General features: G+C 41.6%; 1 protein-coding gene across 13 annotated transcripts in view; it reads left to right on the plus strand.

Annotated features, from left to right (window-relative positions):
* HECA (HECA ribonucleoprotein granule regulator) overlaps positions 1-18,930 on the plus strand; it is an 88,015-nt gene that overhangs the window by 24,654 nt on the left and 44,431 nt on the right. For 10 of the 13 annotated variants that reach the window (XR_014786713.1, XM_084827698.1, XM_084827703.1 and 7 more), the window contains 2 exons: positions 1,515-1,669; positions 5,932-18,853. Coding sequence is in view for 11 of the 13 variants with exons in the window: in XM_084827698.1 (XP_084683824.1) it covers positions 1,515-1,669; positions 5,932-6,096 (320 nt within the window). In the remaining 2 variants the exon portion in view is untranslated. Of the gene's footprint in view, positions 1-1,514; positions 1,670-5,931; positions 18,854-18,930 lie in introns of those variants that run through there. The other 3 variants (XM_084827700.1, XM_084827701.1, XM_084827705.1) reach the window with 3 other exon arrangements.

Raw genomic sequence — 18,930 nt, forward strand, 5'->3', positions numbered from 1 at the left:
CAATGCTTGTAGTGGGTAGATTTTAAACAAGCCTTTACGCAATTTATACTTGCGTATAGGGACTACTTATATTTATAATGATTAAGTTAGAACTTAGTAATGACTAGTAGTTCTAATACCTTCCATAAACTTAACTTTTAAAATTTATATATGCCATTGCAACATCGTATGACAATGAATTTCATGAATTAGGGAAGTTTTACTTTGTTGTTGTTGTTGTGCTACCAGTATTTTGAAAAGCAGACAATAATTTCTCTTTCATCTGTCTCTAAAGGCTATATAAAATCTTATAAACCTATATTACCTTTCCACTCACTTCCCCCTGATACGCTTAAAAATCCCTGACCTCTTAAAGCTTTTTTTATAACAAACATGCTGCATCTTTGAAGATGATAACTTCAGTTGCTTTATGTAGTATTTTAGAATATTGCTATAAATACATAAAAGTGTTCATATTATGTCCATATGCTGGAAGAGTAGCATGTGAAACTTCATGTGCCACATTTTAACACACCAAATTGGAATATAGGAGGAGATAGTTTATGTATGCAAAATGTTGGACACTTTTCAGCCATTTAGGGAGCAATCCTATGGCCGCTAGACAGTGGCTAGACAGCCATATGATATCTGGTTTTCCAGGAACCAACCTCAGAGCCCCTGCTCTGAGGTCGGTTCCCAAAGAACTGACCTCCCCCCCACTTCCGCGCTGCCTCAGAGGCAGCGCGGAACAGCCCCATCCTCCACGCTCACAAGAGAAGCGTGGAGTGGTCGAAAAGGGGTGTGTCTGGGGGCATGACGGGGCGGGCGGAAATGCCTGTACAACACATCCAGTGTGTCGTACAGCAGCCTCCTCCCCCGCTCAGCCTTCCTGCGGCTAGACAGCCACAATCAGCTGTCTAGCTGAAAATGCAGGGCAGGAGAAGCGCAGAGGGAATGATCCCCTCCATGCTTCTCCTGCCCTGCATTGGATAGGTGGTCGCCCCCGAGTTTGGGGCGGCTGCCTATCTGAATAGGATTGCGCCCTTCTATATATTTACAGATGAATCTAGGTAGATATAATGCACCATTTTTTAAATGGTATCTCCATTTCACAGAGCTGAAATTTGATACACACATAGTTTAATATAGCCAGATTTATTTATTTTTAAACTTTTTAAACAGGGCAGTTTTACTTCCCCTCCTCCCAAACATGGGACACGAAGAGGTCAGGTAAGCCATGGCACAGATAGGATGGAATGTTAGGCTGTTCCAAAGAATGGGAGTTCCAAAGTACCTGCAGTTTGGGGGAAGGGAGATTTTCAATGGCAGTCAGAAATGTAAGTTTTAATAGTTCTTCGATTTTGGTAGGGAATGACCAATAACATATTTATGTTTACAGAATACACACTGAATTTCTAGCACTTTGAAATGAAAAATGTTATTCAGAATATTTCTAGTGGTGTTACAGTACTCTTACTCTCATTGCATAATATAATTATAGGTACCATCTCAAATTTATGTTTTCTTCTCCACAGGCAGGCTTATGCACCTCTATGCTGTTTGTGTAGACTGTTTAGAAGGGGTTCACAAAATTATCTGCATAAAGTGCAAGTCTCGGTGGGATGGAAGCTGGCATCAACTGGGAACCATGTACACTTACGATATTCTAGCAGCTTCTCCCTGTTGTCAGGTTAGTATTCTGGAAGTGATTTGATTGTAATAAAGCAATTTTTAGTGGTATGGTGCATAGAAAAAATTCAGAAGTTGGCCAGAAGAAAGATAAAAGTATGCGATATCATGGTTAAGAACCTAAGAAGAGCTGTGCTGGATCAGACAAAAGGGCTATTTGATCTTGCATTCTGTTCACACCGTGATCAACCAGATGCCTATGGGAAGCCCACAAGCAAGACTTGAATGCAATAGCATCCTCCTGCTCATTGTTTTTGAAAGCGTTTGTTTTAGAGATTTGGTGATTATGCAGTCTGGAGTAACCTAGCGATCAAGGTTGAAAATATAGAATTGCAATTTTTATCTGGTTAATGAAGGTCACCATCTTCAATATTTAGCATACTGTTACCAATAAATATCAAAATATTCATATTTTACATAATTTCAGAAAAACATTACAGCTGTAGAGGTAGTTGGATCTGAACTACTTCAATAATTGCTGCAGAAAACATTCTGATAACAAAACAAAAGAGTGGTTAGTGAATGTTTGTGAGATAATCAAATTAGTAAAATTAGTAACATAATTGATGTGGTCCTCACCACTTTGAATTGTGCTCAAAAGTGGATTGAAAGCCAGTGAAGTTCTTTCAGTGTTGGAGAGAGCAGTTCCCATCAGTTGGTTCCAGGCTAAAATCTGGTGGCTGTGTTGTGAGCTAACTGAAATTTCCCATCAGTCTTCAAATGTAGCCTCATGTAAAATGTGTTACAGTAGTCAGTCCTAGGTGTTACTAGATAACTGTGACCAGGTTAACTGCAGGAGAAGCTGTAGCTGGAGTAGCAGCCTAATCTGATGAAGGGCACTCCTTACCAAAGAGATTACTTGGACCTCCAGTGACAAAGTTTGGTCCAGGAGTAGCTCCAGAGTACAAACTATATCCTTTAAAGGGAGAGCAACCCCAACCAGAACAGGCTGAACACTATCTCTCTGAACAGATGAACTACTTACTCCCAGAACCTCCATTTTGTCTGGATTCAGTTTCAGTGTATTGGCCCTTATCCAATCCATTACTCATTCCAGGTACCCAGGGTGATCAAGGCATTTTTTGTACGCTTTTTGGTACAAAAAGGCTTTGTACCAAAACCAAACCAACCAGATTGAAATGGGCCCAGATAATCAGCCTCATCCAAGATCTCCTGGATTTGCACAGCCACCACCATTCTTGAGCCACTGCTTTAGATATTCATACTTAGTTTTTTATATTCTTTTTAAATAACGTACATCAGCAAAAATAGTGACACAGCAGCAAACAAAACACTGTTGGAGACTGCCTCGTAGTGACCTGGTTCGCATGTTACGGTAAGCCACCATGGGTTAATTCACTCATATGGGTTGTTCTAGGGTTATCTGAGGGTTGTTTAACAATGCCTGGGCTTGCATGACAAGATAAGCTGCAGCATCCCCCCGCCATGGCTTGCGTATTCAGAATGAAGACTGGTGCGCGTCTTGGATCCTCATGGGTGAATTAACCCTCAGTAGTTTATCGTGACATATGAACTGGCTCAATGTTTTTCTCTTGCTTTGTAGTCTCTTAGCTATTGAGAAAAATTGCTACGATATATTTTCAATGTTGGAAGCTGGGCTTCTATGAAGGCTCCTGGCTTGTTCGTAGAACAATTTCTAACTCCAAATCTTAAGCTACTTTGAAAGTAATAAACCCAGTTAATTTTAAAGGGACGTGCAAGTAACTGGATTAGGATCATAGCTGAAGGCTGCTGGTCTCTAGCTCTTTTAAACACAGAGAGGGAACATTTTGAAAGTAGTCTGCCAGATTTCAGAGATGTCTTGCCTTCCTGAAAAAGAACCATTTTTGTTTTTATATTGTCAGCTACCCTGGGAATTTATTTGAAAGGAGGGATATAAATTCCTATAATAAGTAGTAGTATTGAATCCTGTTGCAAAGCACTTGTTCAGGATTAAAGCCACTGCCCATCTTTTATCTGTATATGGCCATAATGTAAGGCTTTTATGGGTTGTAGCACTGTGCAGCTCTGGACACTAAATCAACAATAAGGCACTGGTTAATATTTATCATTTCGCTTCACCCACGGTGCTTATTGTTTATTTAGACCAAACAACAATTGATATTGTTTTCAGAGCTGTATGTGTACAGAGATATGTGTCAGTTTGCTACCATCCATTTACTACTTACTACAACCCTACTCACACCTTCACTGTTGCGTGACTGGAATGCACTTAAAGAAGGGGAGCAGGTTTGTGGCAGCAGGCCCCATTCTTGACCTGTGCAAGTTCACTTGAAGGCTTATACCTATACACATACACCTATACATATGTATGACCATCTCTATGAGATGAGCATGCCTGACATTGTAGGAATCCTGGTTGTAAAGGGTCTATGCAGACTTTTAAATAACTATGAGTAAGTTGGGGTGAGAAGAGTGCTGTGAAGGGCTCCTTGGAGGCCTCTCTCCATCTAATCCAGTAGCCATGTCCAGACACAGACAAAGGGATTCTTTTCAAAGCTTTATTCATCTTTTACAACTTAACAACTCTACTGTTAGCAACTAGATATGAGCAGCAGAGTACCTATGCCCTAAGTTGGAACAGTTGGTCCCCGTTTGAAGGAGAATCACTGGCAGACCCTGAACTGATGGGCTAGGGAGAGTCCCTCCCCTTTTCCCTTGGGTCCTCTGGGCGCAACAGTTCTTTGCGTACCAACAGGGCACTACGCCTCCTTTCTGCGCCCTCCATTTGGCACCGCTCCCTGCGTCGGGCGTCCAGCAAGTCTGCTTCCCGCGCTCTCTCACTCCCGGGACTGCTATCTATGCTAGGAATGCCGGTGGGAGGAATCCCTGCCAGCTGTTGGCCCTGAGAAGGATGAGCGCGCTCCTCTCCCAGGAGCGGCTGCTCTTCCTCAGAGAAAGAACTACTCTGGGATTCTACGGGCTTAGTGTCCACCCTGACAAGTGCATGTGATTCTGTACTCTACCCCACTTGAAGTGCATATGCTTTGCATGCTGGAGATGTTCCAGGTTTGATCCCAGGGATCTCCAGGTAGGGCTGGAAAAACTCCTGGCTGAAACCATGGAGAGCCAGTCAGCGTCAACAATACTAGGCTAGATGGACCAGTGGTCTGACCCAGTATAGGGGAGCTTCCTATGTTCCTATGAATAGTGCTTACATTAGTGCCAATTAAGAGGAATTTCACCATGTACCAGGAATGATTTCGGCAACCAATTCATTCCAGTGTATGTGGACGTTCTTCCATGTGAAGAAAGGATATGTTACAAAAATGTACTCCTTTTACTGATTTACAGTGTCAAGGCCTAGTAGGTAAACCTCCTGAGTAGGTAAACCTGTGCCTGGGGACACATGTGAATGAATGCTTCTCCATACAAGAAAATCTGCTCCACATAGAATACTGGGTGTCAGGGAGAAGGGCTCTTTCTAGTCCTGCAGCCTGAACTTATATAGCCCAGAGAAGAGCCCTCTTCAAGCATTCATCTGTATACAGTTAGCATATACAGGATGCATGGGGGTTCTCTACAAGCATTCTCATGAATGTGCATAGAGGGAGAAGCAGAGCCTGCTGCTATAGTGGTGCCCCCATTCCACCTTGCATTTGTGGTGCCCAAGTGAATGCCTGGAAAGGGCTACAGATATATCTGTAAAAATATATCGTAGCAATTTTTCTCAGTGTCAAGGAGGCCAGAGTTTAACACAGAATGCATCAAAAGTACATTAAAGACACAATCCTATGTATGTTTAGACAGAAAAAAGTCCTATTGTGCATATGACTGTGGCCTAATCTACTTGGGCTCGGGTTAATTCTTGTTACTTTTTATATTTGGGCATGTATTCCAGAAGACAGAATAAATGTGCATCCTGTCCAGTATGAAAGGTGGGCAAATGTAAAAACCAGTGTGTATCTAGGTGTTTTGGTTTTTTAAAAACTTGCAAAGCACTCATCCAATCCTTTCCAGGTGGCAGCTCCAAAGATTCTGTTTTTACGTTTAAAAAGAAACCCACACATGCTTAACTCCACACTCATATGCCATTCACACTTGATGAGGCATGCATCCATTTATTTGTTACTAAACATAAAGTGAGGATTGGCCTCCAATTCCCTGGTTAATCACATGCCGTGTCTAATACTGAGTAAATGCCTAGGTGATGTAGTTTGATGAGCAATGGAAGCAAATTGTGAAGTCTTTAGAATTCTTTGTTTTCTCTTCCCCCCACCCCCCCCCCCACCCTTTTTACAGGCTCGACTGAACTGTAAACATTGTGGGAAACCTGTTATAGATGTACGTATTGGGATGCAGTATTTCTCAGAATACAGCAACGTTCAGCAGTGTCCACACTGTGGAAACTTGGACTACCATTTTGTGAAACCATTTTCCTCATTTAAAGTTCTGGAGGCTTATTGACAAAAGCTTTGCCATAGTAATAGCTATTTTATGAGTATTGTTCCTTTTATTTTACATATCTTTTATAAGATCTGTTCTGTGAGGGGGAGGGGGACCTATTTTTTTTCTAATGGAAAGAAAGTGCAGCAGCTTTGTGTGATTGTGTACATGTGTTCCTGTGTAGATACATGTCATTAAGACCACAGTCCTCTTGCCATGATTTCACTGAAGGTTGGTGATGGGGCAGCAGTTCATTCACCCAAGCAGAGAGAGAAATACCATTTACTCTCTTTTTTTAAATTAAGGTAGAATAACTTCAAGACATGGAGAAGTTATGGAAAACCAGTATCTGGTTCTTAATAGATTTGTTTGGTAGATTTGGAGAGAAGGGGAAATCTTTATTAATGGTTTGAGGTGGTGGAAGGGAAAATCCTATGGCTATCTGTCCTGATGGATAGAATATCTGCGGAACATGGCAAACTGGCTCCAAACTAAGGAGCACTATGTGGTTATTTCTGCCATTGCTCCATGCACTCAAACATACTCCACAGCCTAGTATAACATGTGAGTTACTGAGAGGAGGAGGGGGAGGAATACTGCAGGATCTCAAGTTAGCATAATCTCTCCAGTGCTGAATTCACAAACCTCACGTTTATGCTGAGATCCTCTCTGTGCATTTTGCTATGTCTGGATGAGGTAGGTGATCATACTGGATGGTTGTGGAATCAACAATTATCTGAGATTGTTCCTGTGTGTGCCTCTTTCAAATGATAAAACTCCATGTTTTTGTTCCTTGGTGAATTTGCCATTGTCATTCCGGGGAGCAAGATCAGGTCTTGTTAGTATAAGTAGTGCTAGTTTCCGTCTGATGACGAAACCTAAACATTGACAGATGAATGTAATGCTATGTCAGAAAATGCACTGTTTAAAAATACCTTATTTTTGCATAGTGTCTTCCTGGAGTATATATTTGATAATCATAGTTACTCTCACTGACAGATCATACTGTTTCCGCTAACATTGTAATTCTAGCAGTCAGGGAAGTTGCTTCTACCAAAACAAGCTTGAGATCTTAATAACTTGTGTTATTTCAGCTTCTTTACAGGCATTTTAAGGCTTTCTTGTGGTGCTCAGAAGGATGAATTATTAAGAGGGTATCTGCATTCTGTTGCAGTTCTTTCCATTTTGGTTTGACTCTTGTCTCTCATTGCACTGTTGTAGTAATATGAGGTACAAACTAAACGGATTATGTTATTTCATGTGGTCCACTGGGCTGCCTATATGTGAATAAGTTTGCCTGTAGGGAAGATCTTACCTTTACAGTAACTGAAGAGTACTAAATTAAAATGAAGTACTAAATTTTAAAGAACATAACCCTTAACTACAGCCATTATCATAGACACAATTCAGTATGTACCAGTGGTTCACATTTTGTGCACATATCCCATCAAAAAATGTACTGGTGCAGGCATACCCTAAGATGGTGTGTATGTGTGTGGGCTCATGTATAAATATGCATAGTAGAATCAGCTAGCATGCGTTTTCATGGCAGGTTTAAGGTTCCGAAGAACTGCTTAGGGTTATGGAAGGAGCTTGCGCTAACACTTTCAACACCTTCCTGCTCTTTCAAAAGCATTTTGCCATGTGGTGTGGAGAGTGCTGCTGTTAGAGGAAAAACAAGCCTAAAACCCCTTTGGGATCATGGAATTAGTTCCATGTTTCTTGCATCCTGGCCTTGAACTACGTGGTGTTAAAACTATGAAGATAAATCATAACTTATTTTAAAAAATCTTTTTTGAAATGGCACTTTGACTTAACTTGTAAAACTTTGAATTTAACATTGGGTTGAGGGACTAAAAGTGAACTTAATTGATTTTTGCAATCAATGAGATTTAATAACAATGAGATTTATTAAAAATGCACAAGATTTTTGTATTTTGATTGGTGTCATTGTTTGCTTATCAATGTTTTTGTCCAAGGCTTTTTTTTCTTAAAGAGGGGAAATGGAAACTTGGTAGTCTTGAGTATTTTGTTTTTCAGCACAGATCTCTTGACATTAGAAATGAATAATCTACTTGAAAATGGAATACAGCTTATGGGCCTATATACATAGAGGAATAAATAAGAGGAATAAATAAAATTATTTTCTATACATTAGCAGTAAGGGCAAAATAAGACATTACATTGGAGATCTATGATTGGGTCTCCCCATGTAATTTTCCTAGAAATAGCTGTGTGTGTGTGTGTGTGTGAATTTGGAATGGAGAGCAGCATACTGGGGTGCGGGGTAGGGGTAGGGTTCTAACCCCCCCCCCAGGCCCTCCCAGAGTTGCTATTAGCTACAACAGGGAAAACATACAGGTACAATATGGATAGCTGTATGCGTTATTCTACTTAGCTGATAGAAGCTCTGGGAGAGGATTAATTTAGGTGGGGAGGGAAAGTTAGACAACTCTGCATGCAATGCAGCCTTAACCAAAATCTCTCGCCCTGCCCTCACCCCAAGCTGTTTTTAGGAGAAGAAAATTACATGGGGAGATCTAATCACAATCCTTCAATGTAAGGTCTAGTTTGACCTAAAGCTATTGTCTGCAACCCAGTGCATGGTAATACACCCTTAAGCTAATCACCTCAAACTCTGTACTGGCTAACAGACCCTGTGTAGCTTGGCAAAATATAGGGCAGGATCCAATGGGGGTCTTGTGGGCACAGCTGGTGCTGCTGGCTCCAGCACATGCACAGCCCCTACCATGGTGGCTGTGATGTAGCACTTGTGGGCAAGCCTTGAAACGAGTGGAAACACTCATTTCTGGAAGGGCCGCGGCCTGCCCCTTCCAGAAACAAGCGTTTCTGCTTGTTTTGTGGCTTGCCCCAAGAAGTGCTACATCGTGGCTACCAGTGGTAAGACCTATGTGCGGGCCGGCTGGCTGCACGCCTACCAGGACTGGCGAGGCTCACTGCATGCAGAATGCCCAGAGAGCCTCGTGAACCACCCAGAAAGCTTTGGGGCAGTATAGAAATGTCATACATACGTACATACATATATAAATAAGACCCCCGTTGGATCCTGCCCATAATGTACTACAAGGGGAATCCTCCATTGTACTTAGAACAAGTACAAATTTAAAGTGAATCACTCATTCTCCAAAGAATGCAAAAAAAATAATAAAGCAGATATATAATACATAGTATAATGTCTGATAAACTAGGACTTCTGCTTAATTTTAAAATGTCCCATCCCTGCAAGAGCTTTAACTGCTTGCACAGCTTACATAGTATTATGTATTTAATTAAAATAATGCTACTTAGAATTCTGACTTCCAAAAATACTCATTTTTGAAATGTTCTTAATTATTCAAGACAGGTCAACTATAATTAAATATTTGGTTGTTTTCAGCTGAATTGGATATTGATGTGGAAGCATTTTCAGATGCTATTTATCTTCCAGTCAGCACACTGCATATAATTTGGCATTTTGCATGGATTTCAAATCATGTTGCCCTGATCTTTTTTGCATAAGGAGAGAAGAATGCTGGTAGCACTATCATAATAGATTTTACTACTTGAGGCCTGAAGTTCCTTCTGAGTTTGCATCTTTGCGTGAGAGCAGATGAATCACCGTGTGTGTTAATCACAGAGGCCCTGATATTGCATTTATGTTTAGACTTTATGGGCATGCTTAAACCCACAAACTGCAAGCAGTCCTATTCTGCAGTTTGTGCACTCAAGGCTCTGCTCAGCAACTAGTTTCACAGGGGGATCACTTAAGGATCCAATGGTAGGCCAGGCCTCTTGTCATCATGGACTACCAGGAAGTCCTATTGCGATAGCCACCAGGCTCTCCACAAACCTTTTCTGGCTGTGAGTTGGCAGCCGGTGCTCCACAGGGGGCTAGACTGGGCTCTCAAATTGCTGAACCCCACTTTCTGGTAATTGGCACTTAAATCAGAGTATGAGGGCTGTACTTGGTATCTGAATATACAAATGGCCATGAAAAAAGAGGTTCAGGCCAAAGAAGTGTTAATGTTCGCAGTCTAGGAAGTGGTATAACAGCAAATAATTCTTAAATTAAATTTGCCTTTAATAAAGAGGTATAACTATGGATCTAGCTTGAAACCCCAAGCTTGAAGTCTTTAACTACTTGGTTTCTTTTATGTCAAGGATAGTTTCTTATATGCATCTCCCATTGCACATGTCTAGCATCTCTCAGTATTTAAGGAAGTGGAGCAACCCCATCTCCTATGGAGCTCCATGTGTTCACTAAATCTGGTTGTATGCACATTAGAACATATGGGATATAGTGCTTATGTTTCCATGTCAGCCAAGATCTCTCTGCATAAGTGTTTCTGTGTATGTGTAGCCAACTATAAAGAGTACTTGCAGAATTTTCAATTATTCTTAAAGAATACATGGAGGATTAGGGACTAAACCAAGAGGGTTGTGCAGAAACTATATATATATATATTAGGTTTTATCAGTAGAACTTTTATGTGCAACAAATATGAATAAAGTCTTGCACATAAGAGCATTTCATTTTCTAGTAAAGAAAATTTATAAGCAGTTTCTTAAACCCATTTTGCATTATATTTATTTTTAACATCATATACAACTGTCTAATGTATGTTAGAATCATCAAAGTGAATTTTTTTTGTCTTGAAACCAGCTAAGCTTTGAAATATATAAAATAATGCCTCCCAAATGTAGTTGTCCTTGATTGACAAGGACCTAAACTCTGAACTGGCTTTCTTGTTAATTGCTTATGTTTAGGTTTGGGTGGCCAACTGGTGGGCCACAAAATTGCATCTGGACCTCTTCCCCATGTCAGACAGAGTGTGCAAGGCATAGTGTTGCTCCTCTGTCCCTCATGCAACTTCTGCTCCCATTTTCCGATGGTAGAAATGCCTGTCAGGTAAGCAGTGGCTTCCTGTGTTTGCCCTGTGCAATGATATTTCCTGAGGAGCTTTAAATGGTAAGCAGTACTGGCCAGGCAAAAATCAGTGTGTAAGAAAGGTGTGCACTGCACTACGCAAGCATTCCTTCCATCTGTTAAGTCTGCAGTGATTCCCAGGATATGGGAATTATGGCTATTCTGCATTTGGGAAGTCTTCCTGTTCTTCCATTATTAATTTTAGTATGTAGTAGAAAACAAGCTGCTAAATTCTCTCATCTTATCTGTATAGGGTTTTTTTTTTTCCAGATGTGAAGATGCTTTTATTTACTGAGGCACCTGCATTGAAAAAGATATACCAGTAGTGTGGCAGAAAACTATATTATGCGTGCATGTGTACACGCGCACACACATACATACACACACACACACACACACACCTGTCTGACAAAATGAAAATATTGTTTGTCACCTACAGATATAAGCTGATTGCTGTTCTATCTGTTGCTGTAAAAGTATATTTAAAATGGTAATATTCCTAAATGCTGTCCTTTCTAAGGAGATGGCAGAGCAAAACATATATTTGTCTTAAGCAGTTTAATACCAGCAGAACCCTGAAGTAGAGCTTCATTTCAGTTGGGATGATTCTGTGGTCACAATCAACACAGGCACATTTAAGCCCACTTAAGGCACAATCCTATGCATGTGTAGACATAAAAAGTCTTACAATTCCCAGTAGGAATGCTCTGAGATATAGGGGTTTTATCTGTCTAAGCATGCATAAGATTGCCCCCTTAGGGAGCAATCCTATGTGGATTGATGGTCACCTCTGACCCTAGGGGTGACCGCCTATCCAGTGCAGGGCGGGAAGAGTGCTGAGGAGTGGATCTCCTCCTTGCTCCCCTGCCCTGCTCTTGCAGCTAGACAGCTGATTTCGGCTATCAAGCCACGGGACTTTGGAGTGTGGGACTTTGGAGTGTGGGAAGCGGCATTTCCGACCTCCCAGCCCCGCCCCCAGGAATGCCCTGTTTTTGCTGCTCCGCGCTGCTCTTACATGCGCTGAGTGCGGGGCCGATCCATGCTGCCTACAAGGCGGCGTGGAAGGGGATGGGGGTCGGTTCTGTGGGAACTGACCTCGGAGCATGGGCTCCAAGGTTGGTTGCCGGGAACTGATCTGACCTATGGCCATCTAGCCACTGACTAGTGGCCATAGGATTGCGCCCTTAAGAACCTAAGTCTGTGTTGGATTCTGGCCTTTGTTCATAACATATGAAATTAGATAATTTTTGAGAGCAAGGTTTGAGGCAACATGTGATTCTGTCAGTGTGTTCTTTTGATAGGAAGACATGTAGCAAGTTTATTTTCATTTCTCTCTGAATTTTATGTACGAGGTATTCAAGGGCAAAGTGTTATGAGGCCACAAAGCCAGCCATACTATATTTGTTTGAAAAAAAGCCTTTTTCCAAAAAGAAACAAAACAAAAACCAGTTTTGGATTGCACTTTTGCAGGGGAAAGAATATGTACATAGCAAATGAATGTTGATGAAATTTAATTGGTTATGCCATTTTTGTGTGGTGTTAAGTTTTTTGGTTGTGATTTATCTGTATTAAAATAATAAATTGCAGTGGATTGTGTTTGTGGTTGTTTTAAACTGGTGCAAATAAGGGTACATAATGTTGTGTGGGACTGTAATGTACAACATTTTAAGCCTAATGTCACTGTCTGCTTAGATACTTTGTTATTATATTTACATTCATATCTCACTCTTCCTCTAAGGATCTCAGGGAAGTGTACATAGATAGGACTGTCCAGTTTTATTTCCATAAGAACCCTGTGAGCTACATTAAGGCAAGAGAGAGTAACTGGCCCAAGGTCACCCATTGAGCTTCATTGCTAAGATGATTTGATCACACAAGTAATTGCATTGGAACCAATTGCTAAGTATTCAGCAACAGCTAGGTGCACTTACTATTCCAGCTATGGTCAGAGTGCCTAAAACCTCATCAGAAGCACCTACATCTCTTTGTATTACGCATTGATCTTAAAGGCTGTAACAATAGGTAAACGGTTTAATAGATGTAAACATTGGATTTAGGGATGAATCAGTTGGCTGTAGGAAAGAAGAAGAGTTTGTGGACTTCCAGAAGTGAAGTAAGGACTGTTTCTCTCATGGGAGGCATAATCTTAACTATCCAGTGCATCAAACTGCAGTGGGGCTTTGGGGAAGGGAAGATACTGAGTGTGTTAGCAATAACAACAAACTCTGAAGGTGTGTGAGCTAGATAGATTGAAGCATACATCCAATGTAGTTAAAAAGTGACTTCCTTACTCATGCAGTTATAAGGCATGCATCAAATATTTTTTGTGACTGCTTTGTATTCATATCCCAGTCTACACAATAGTAGTAGGATTTTATTGACTATATTTTGCGAAACATCTGTTCATTTGCATACTCCTAAAACTTCCCTAAATTAAAGTCAAAACCCAAGTCTTCCTAATATTATTTTCGATCCTTTGCTACCCTCCCAGTGCCTACAGTCCCAAGGAGGAAAACAGAATGTCCATGGTTAAAGAAGCCCTATGTAGTTTAGGAAGTCTATCTCATTGCTCATATTGCAGTGGAGATGCATCCAATTGGTTGGATACAGTGGTGGCTGTCAGTGGAATGGAAACTGCTGGCAGAATGGATTTCCCTTCCCGTCTCCATCCCCTCATGTGCTGCCCCAAATTGCAGATTTGGGGGCTGCAGGGGGAAGAGAGCAAGATGATGTTTGCTCACGTAGTGTTGAATTTAATACATTAAAATAATACCTCAAATACAGATGGGAACAGCACAGTGTAGATTGCATGAGATAACTTTCCTGTAGCTTTCACTAACAGACTTTTCATCCAAAGTAGTAGTGTATTTGCATATTTGTATATTCTACTGTGGTGTTTCTGGAGTATTCTTTGATATTTACTGATGCAGCACTATACTACTGATTCAAACCTATTTTAGAACTGGCTAGCAGCATGTCTTACTGTGTGGGGGAGGTGCTGCAGTGGAAACTATAAACAGTGCTGGTTGCATGCATAGTTGCCTTACACCTATGAAAAGTTTTGTTGAAAAGCAGCTTAAGACAGGAATTTCAGTTCTACTTTATCCTGATGACTTGACTTACTATTAATGTAACTCTCCCCTCCCCCAAGCAAATTAAGATGTTTGCTAATATTACACTGTGAGCCGTCTTACTGTGAAGTCATCTGTTATGAATACATTCAGCCCAGGGAATGGCATGATTGCAATAATAAGCACCAATTGAGATGTGATATGAGAATCCATGATTAGGCTCTCGTGTGTGTGTGTGTGTGTGTGTGTGTGTGTGTAAAATTAATAGCTGAGGGGTCTTGAATTGGATTGGGACTGCAGCAGTGGGGCAAGGGATAACTGTGCCATTTTTCTGATTAAATTTCTCCCATGGAAGCTGTTAATTCTCTTCTTGGAAAACATACAGGTATCGTGTGTACTTGTAAATTTTCCCCAACAGGGCAAATAGCAGCTTCGGGGGCAAATGCAAGAACCCACTGCATGTGATTAGTGGCTCCAATGAGGGTATCCATACACGTCAGATGCAACTGTCAAGTTCAGTAGGGACTGGGTGAGCCTCACAATGTACATTTGCATCAATTGCTCATGTGGATTGCCCTTATTTGACTGGAGAAATAGCACTGAAATACGTGCCATTTAAATTGGCGGGCCTTTGCCCCCATCTGATCACCATGATCAAAAACTCTGGATGTGAAGAGGCTTCCTGTGAATAAAGACACTTAGCACATTGTGTACACATATTTCCTATTGAGTATTGACTTGAGTATTTTAACGAAGGAAGAAATGGCCGCTGGAAATACTCTCCCTTATATAGTTTGGAGGACAATGAATAGGATGAGGGTGAGGGTACGAAGGTGTAAGACGAATTTATTTAAGTGGGGGTTGCTGGTTGACGACAATACATTATGTGAATGTGGAGAAACCCGAGACTCAGCGCATCTGATGGTGTGTTGATTACTGCCGGAGTCTTGTACTGTTGATGATCTACAGCAAGCTAATGACAAAGGTGTGGCGGTGGCTATATTTTGGCAGAGCAAAGTTTGATCTGGACAGGAAATAAATAAATACATTTCCTATTACATCTACTGAGCATATTTGATTGCAGAAAAGAATGGGCTAACACTGCACAGCAGAAGTTCCATGCTCACATTATAGCTGTTGTGTTGTGTGGGAGGAGGATTGTGAAACAGTTTGAATAGTACAAAATGGGCTTCTATCAATCTGTTTCCATTAGACCATGGAAGAAGATCAGGTGCATCAGTCCGTCAGTAAAGGTTTTTGGTAACTTGACATGGTGCTGAGGAAAACAAAATGTTGCAATTGTAAAATACATTTTGCAGACTCTTTGTGCTGTTTGGACCCAGAGTCAATCAAGGGGAAGTTCATTTTATTACATGAAGTCAATTTGGGGCAGAATGAACAACTATATTTCTGCTCAGCTCAGTATCAGGCTAATGTCCTTAACAACAATGTACAGAAAGCATTATGAAGAGGAGTGGCAGCTAATTAAACTACAGATCGCAGATTGTGGTCAGAGAGAGATGCCAAACTATTCATGTTAAGTGACAAGCTGCAGTATATTGGCTAGGAATACAAGGAGAGCTTCTCATCTCATGGTTTTCAGTTATTCATTTACAGGTTCCAGTGATGAAACAGAAACATTTACTCGCTTTTAAGCCCTTCATGGATAACTGCCTTGTTGTGGCGAAGGGGCTTGCGTAACTCAGTGAAGCCATAAGCTATGCCGTGCAGGGCCACCCAAGACGGACAGGTCATGATGGAGAGTTCTGACAAAATGTGGTCCACTGGAGAAGGAAATGGCAACCCACTCCAGTATTCTTGCCAAGAAAACCCCATGGAACGTATCACAAGGCTAAAAGATATGACACCAGAAGTTGAGCCCCTCAGGTCGGAAGGTGTCCAATATACTACTGGGGAAGAGCAGAGGGAATTTCCAAGTAGTGCCAGAAAGAGTGAAGCGGCTGGGCCAAAGCCGAAAGGACACTCAGCTGTGGATATGTCTGTTGGTGAAAGGAAAGTCTGATGCTGTAAAGAACAATATTCTTTAGGAACCTGGAGTGTAAGATCAATGAATCAAGGTAAGCTGGAGGTGGTCAAACATGAGATGGCAAGATTGAACATCTTGGGAATCGGTGAACTAAAATGGACAAGCATGGGTGAATTTAATTCAGGTGACCATTCTATCTACTACTGTGGGCAAGAATCCCTTAGAAGAAATGGAGTAGCACCCATAGTCCACAAAAGGGTGGGAAAGGCAGTACTGGGGTACAATCTCAAAAACGATAGAATGATCTCAGTATGAATCCAAGGCAAACCATTCAACATCACAGTAATTCAAGTCTGTGCCCCAACCACTGATGCAGAAGAAGCTGAGGTTGATCGGTTCTGTGAAGACCTCCAACACCTTCTAGAACTAACACCAAAAAAAGATGTCCTGTTCATCATAGGGGATTGGAATGCTAAAGCAGGAAGTCAAGAAATAACCAGGATAACAGGCAAGCATGGCCTTGGTGTACAAAATGAAGCAGGACAAAGGCTAATAGAGTTTTGCCAAGAGAACACGCTGACCATAGCAAACACTTCCAACAGCACAAGAGGCGACTCTACAGATGGACATCACCAGATGGTCAATATCGAAATCAGATTGATTATGTCCTTTGCAGCCAAAGATGGAGACGCTCTATACAGTCAGTAAAAACAAGACCTGGAGCTGATTGTGGCTCAGATCATGAGCTTCTTGTTGCAAAATTTCGGCTGAAATTGAAGAACGTAGGGAAAACCACTAAACCATTCAGGTATGACCTAAATCATCTCCCTTATGAGTATACAGTGGAGGTGAGGAATAGATTTAAGGGATTAGACCTGATAGAGTGCCTGAGGAACTATGGATGGAGGTCCGTAACATTGTTCAGGAGGCAGCAACTCAATCCATCCCAAAGAAAAAGAATTAAAAAAAAAAGGAAATTCTCAAGGCACAATTGCAAACAATTCCAACAAGAAGAAAAGGTGGAAGACAAAAGAAGAAGCCAGTGTGGCTTCACAAAAAGCTTAGGGATGACGACCTGAAAACAAAAAAGGACACATATAGGAAGTGGAAAGAAGGCCAAGTAACAAAGGAAGAGTACAGGCAGGTAGCACAGAATTGCAGGGATGGCGTCAGGAAGGCTAAAGCTGAGAACGAGCTGAGGTTAGCGAGGGATGCTAAAAACAACAAAAAGGCTTTCTTCAGCTACGTGCATAGTAAAAGACAGAAGAAAGAAATAGTTGTTCAGGTATTAAATAAGGATGGCAAAACGATAACAGATGACAAAGAAAAGGCAGAGGTGCCCAATTCCTACTTTGGCTCAGTCTTCTCCCAAAAGAGGGTATATGACCCCCGCGGCAAAGGCGAAGTACAGGCTGAAGGGGCAGGATTGCAGCTTGAGATTGATAAGCATATGATCAAGGAACACCTAATTACTTTGAATGAGTTCAAATCTCCAGGGCCAGATGAACTGCATCCTAGAGTAATAAAAGAACTGGCAGAAGAACTCTCAGAACCGCTGTCTATTCTCTTTGAGAAATCATGGAGGATGGGGGAAGTGCCAGATGACTGGAGGAGGGCTAACGTTGTTCCTATCTTCAAAAAGGGTAAAAAGGAGGAACCTGGGAACTACAGACCAGTCAGTCTGACATCAATCCCTGGGAAAATTCTGGAGCAGATGATAAAGGAATCCATCTGGAAGCACCTGGACAACAATGCTGTGATTTCTCGAAGGCATCATGGATTTGTCAAAAACAAGTCCTGCCAGACAAATCTGAGCTCATTTTTTGATCAAGTCACCTCCCTTGTAGACCATGGGAATGCTGTGGACATCATATACCTCGACTTCAGCAAAGCTTTCAACAAAGTGCCCCATGATATCCTGATGAGCAAACTAGCTCAAAGTGGGCTAGATGAAACAACGATCCGGTGGATCCACAGTTGGCTACAGAATCGGACTCAAAGAGTGCTTATCAATGGGACCTTCTCAAACTGGGGAGAGGTAACGAGTGGGGTACCGCAGGGCTCAGTCCTGGGCCCAGTGCTTTTCAACATTTGTATTAATGACTTGGCGGAGGAGGTGCAGGGAATGCTGATCAAATTTGCAGATGACACCAAATTGGGCGGGATAGCTAATACTTTGGGAGACAGAAACAAAATTCAAAGTGATCTGGATAGACTGGAGCGCTGGGCAGAAAACAACAGAATGACATTTAATAGGGATAAATGCCAAGTTCTGCACCTAGGAAAAAGAAACCAAATGCACAGTTACAAGATAGGGGATACGTGGCTCAACCACACTACAAGCGAGAAGAATCTTGGAATTGTTGTCGATCACAAGCTGAATATGAGCCAACAATGTCATGTGGCTGCAAAAAAGGCAAATGCTATTTTGGGCTGCATTAATAGAAGCACAGCTTCCAAATCCCGGGAAGTCCTAGTTCCCCTCTACTCAGCACTGGTTAGGCCTCATCTGGAGTACTGTGTCCAGTTCTGGGCACCACACTTTAAGAAGGATGCAGACAAACTGGAGAGGGTTCAGAGGAGGACAACAAAGATGATCAGGGGACTGGAAACAAAGCCCTATGAAGAGAGACTGAAAGAACTGGGCATGTTTAGCCTTGAGAAGAGAAGACTGAGGAGACATGATAGCACTCTTCAAGTACTTGAAAGGTTGTCACAGAGAAGAAGACCAGGATCTCTTCTTGATCATCCCAGAGTGCAGGACATGGAATAATGGGCTCAAGTTACAGGAAGCCAGATTCCGGCTGAACATCAGGAAAAACTTCCTGAGTGTCAGAGCAATACGACAATGGAACCAATTACCTGGGGAG

The sequence above is a fragment of the Heloderma suspectum genome, chromosome 1 (assembly GCF_057233095.1).
Source record: "Heloderma suspectum isolate Gila_16-S chromosome 1, 16-S_ref, whole genome shotgun sequence".
Classification (NCBI taxonomy): Eukaryota; Metazoa; Chordata; class Lepidosauria; order Squamata; family Helodermatidae; genus Heloderma; species Heloderma suspectum.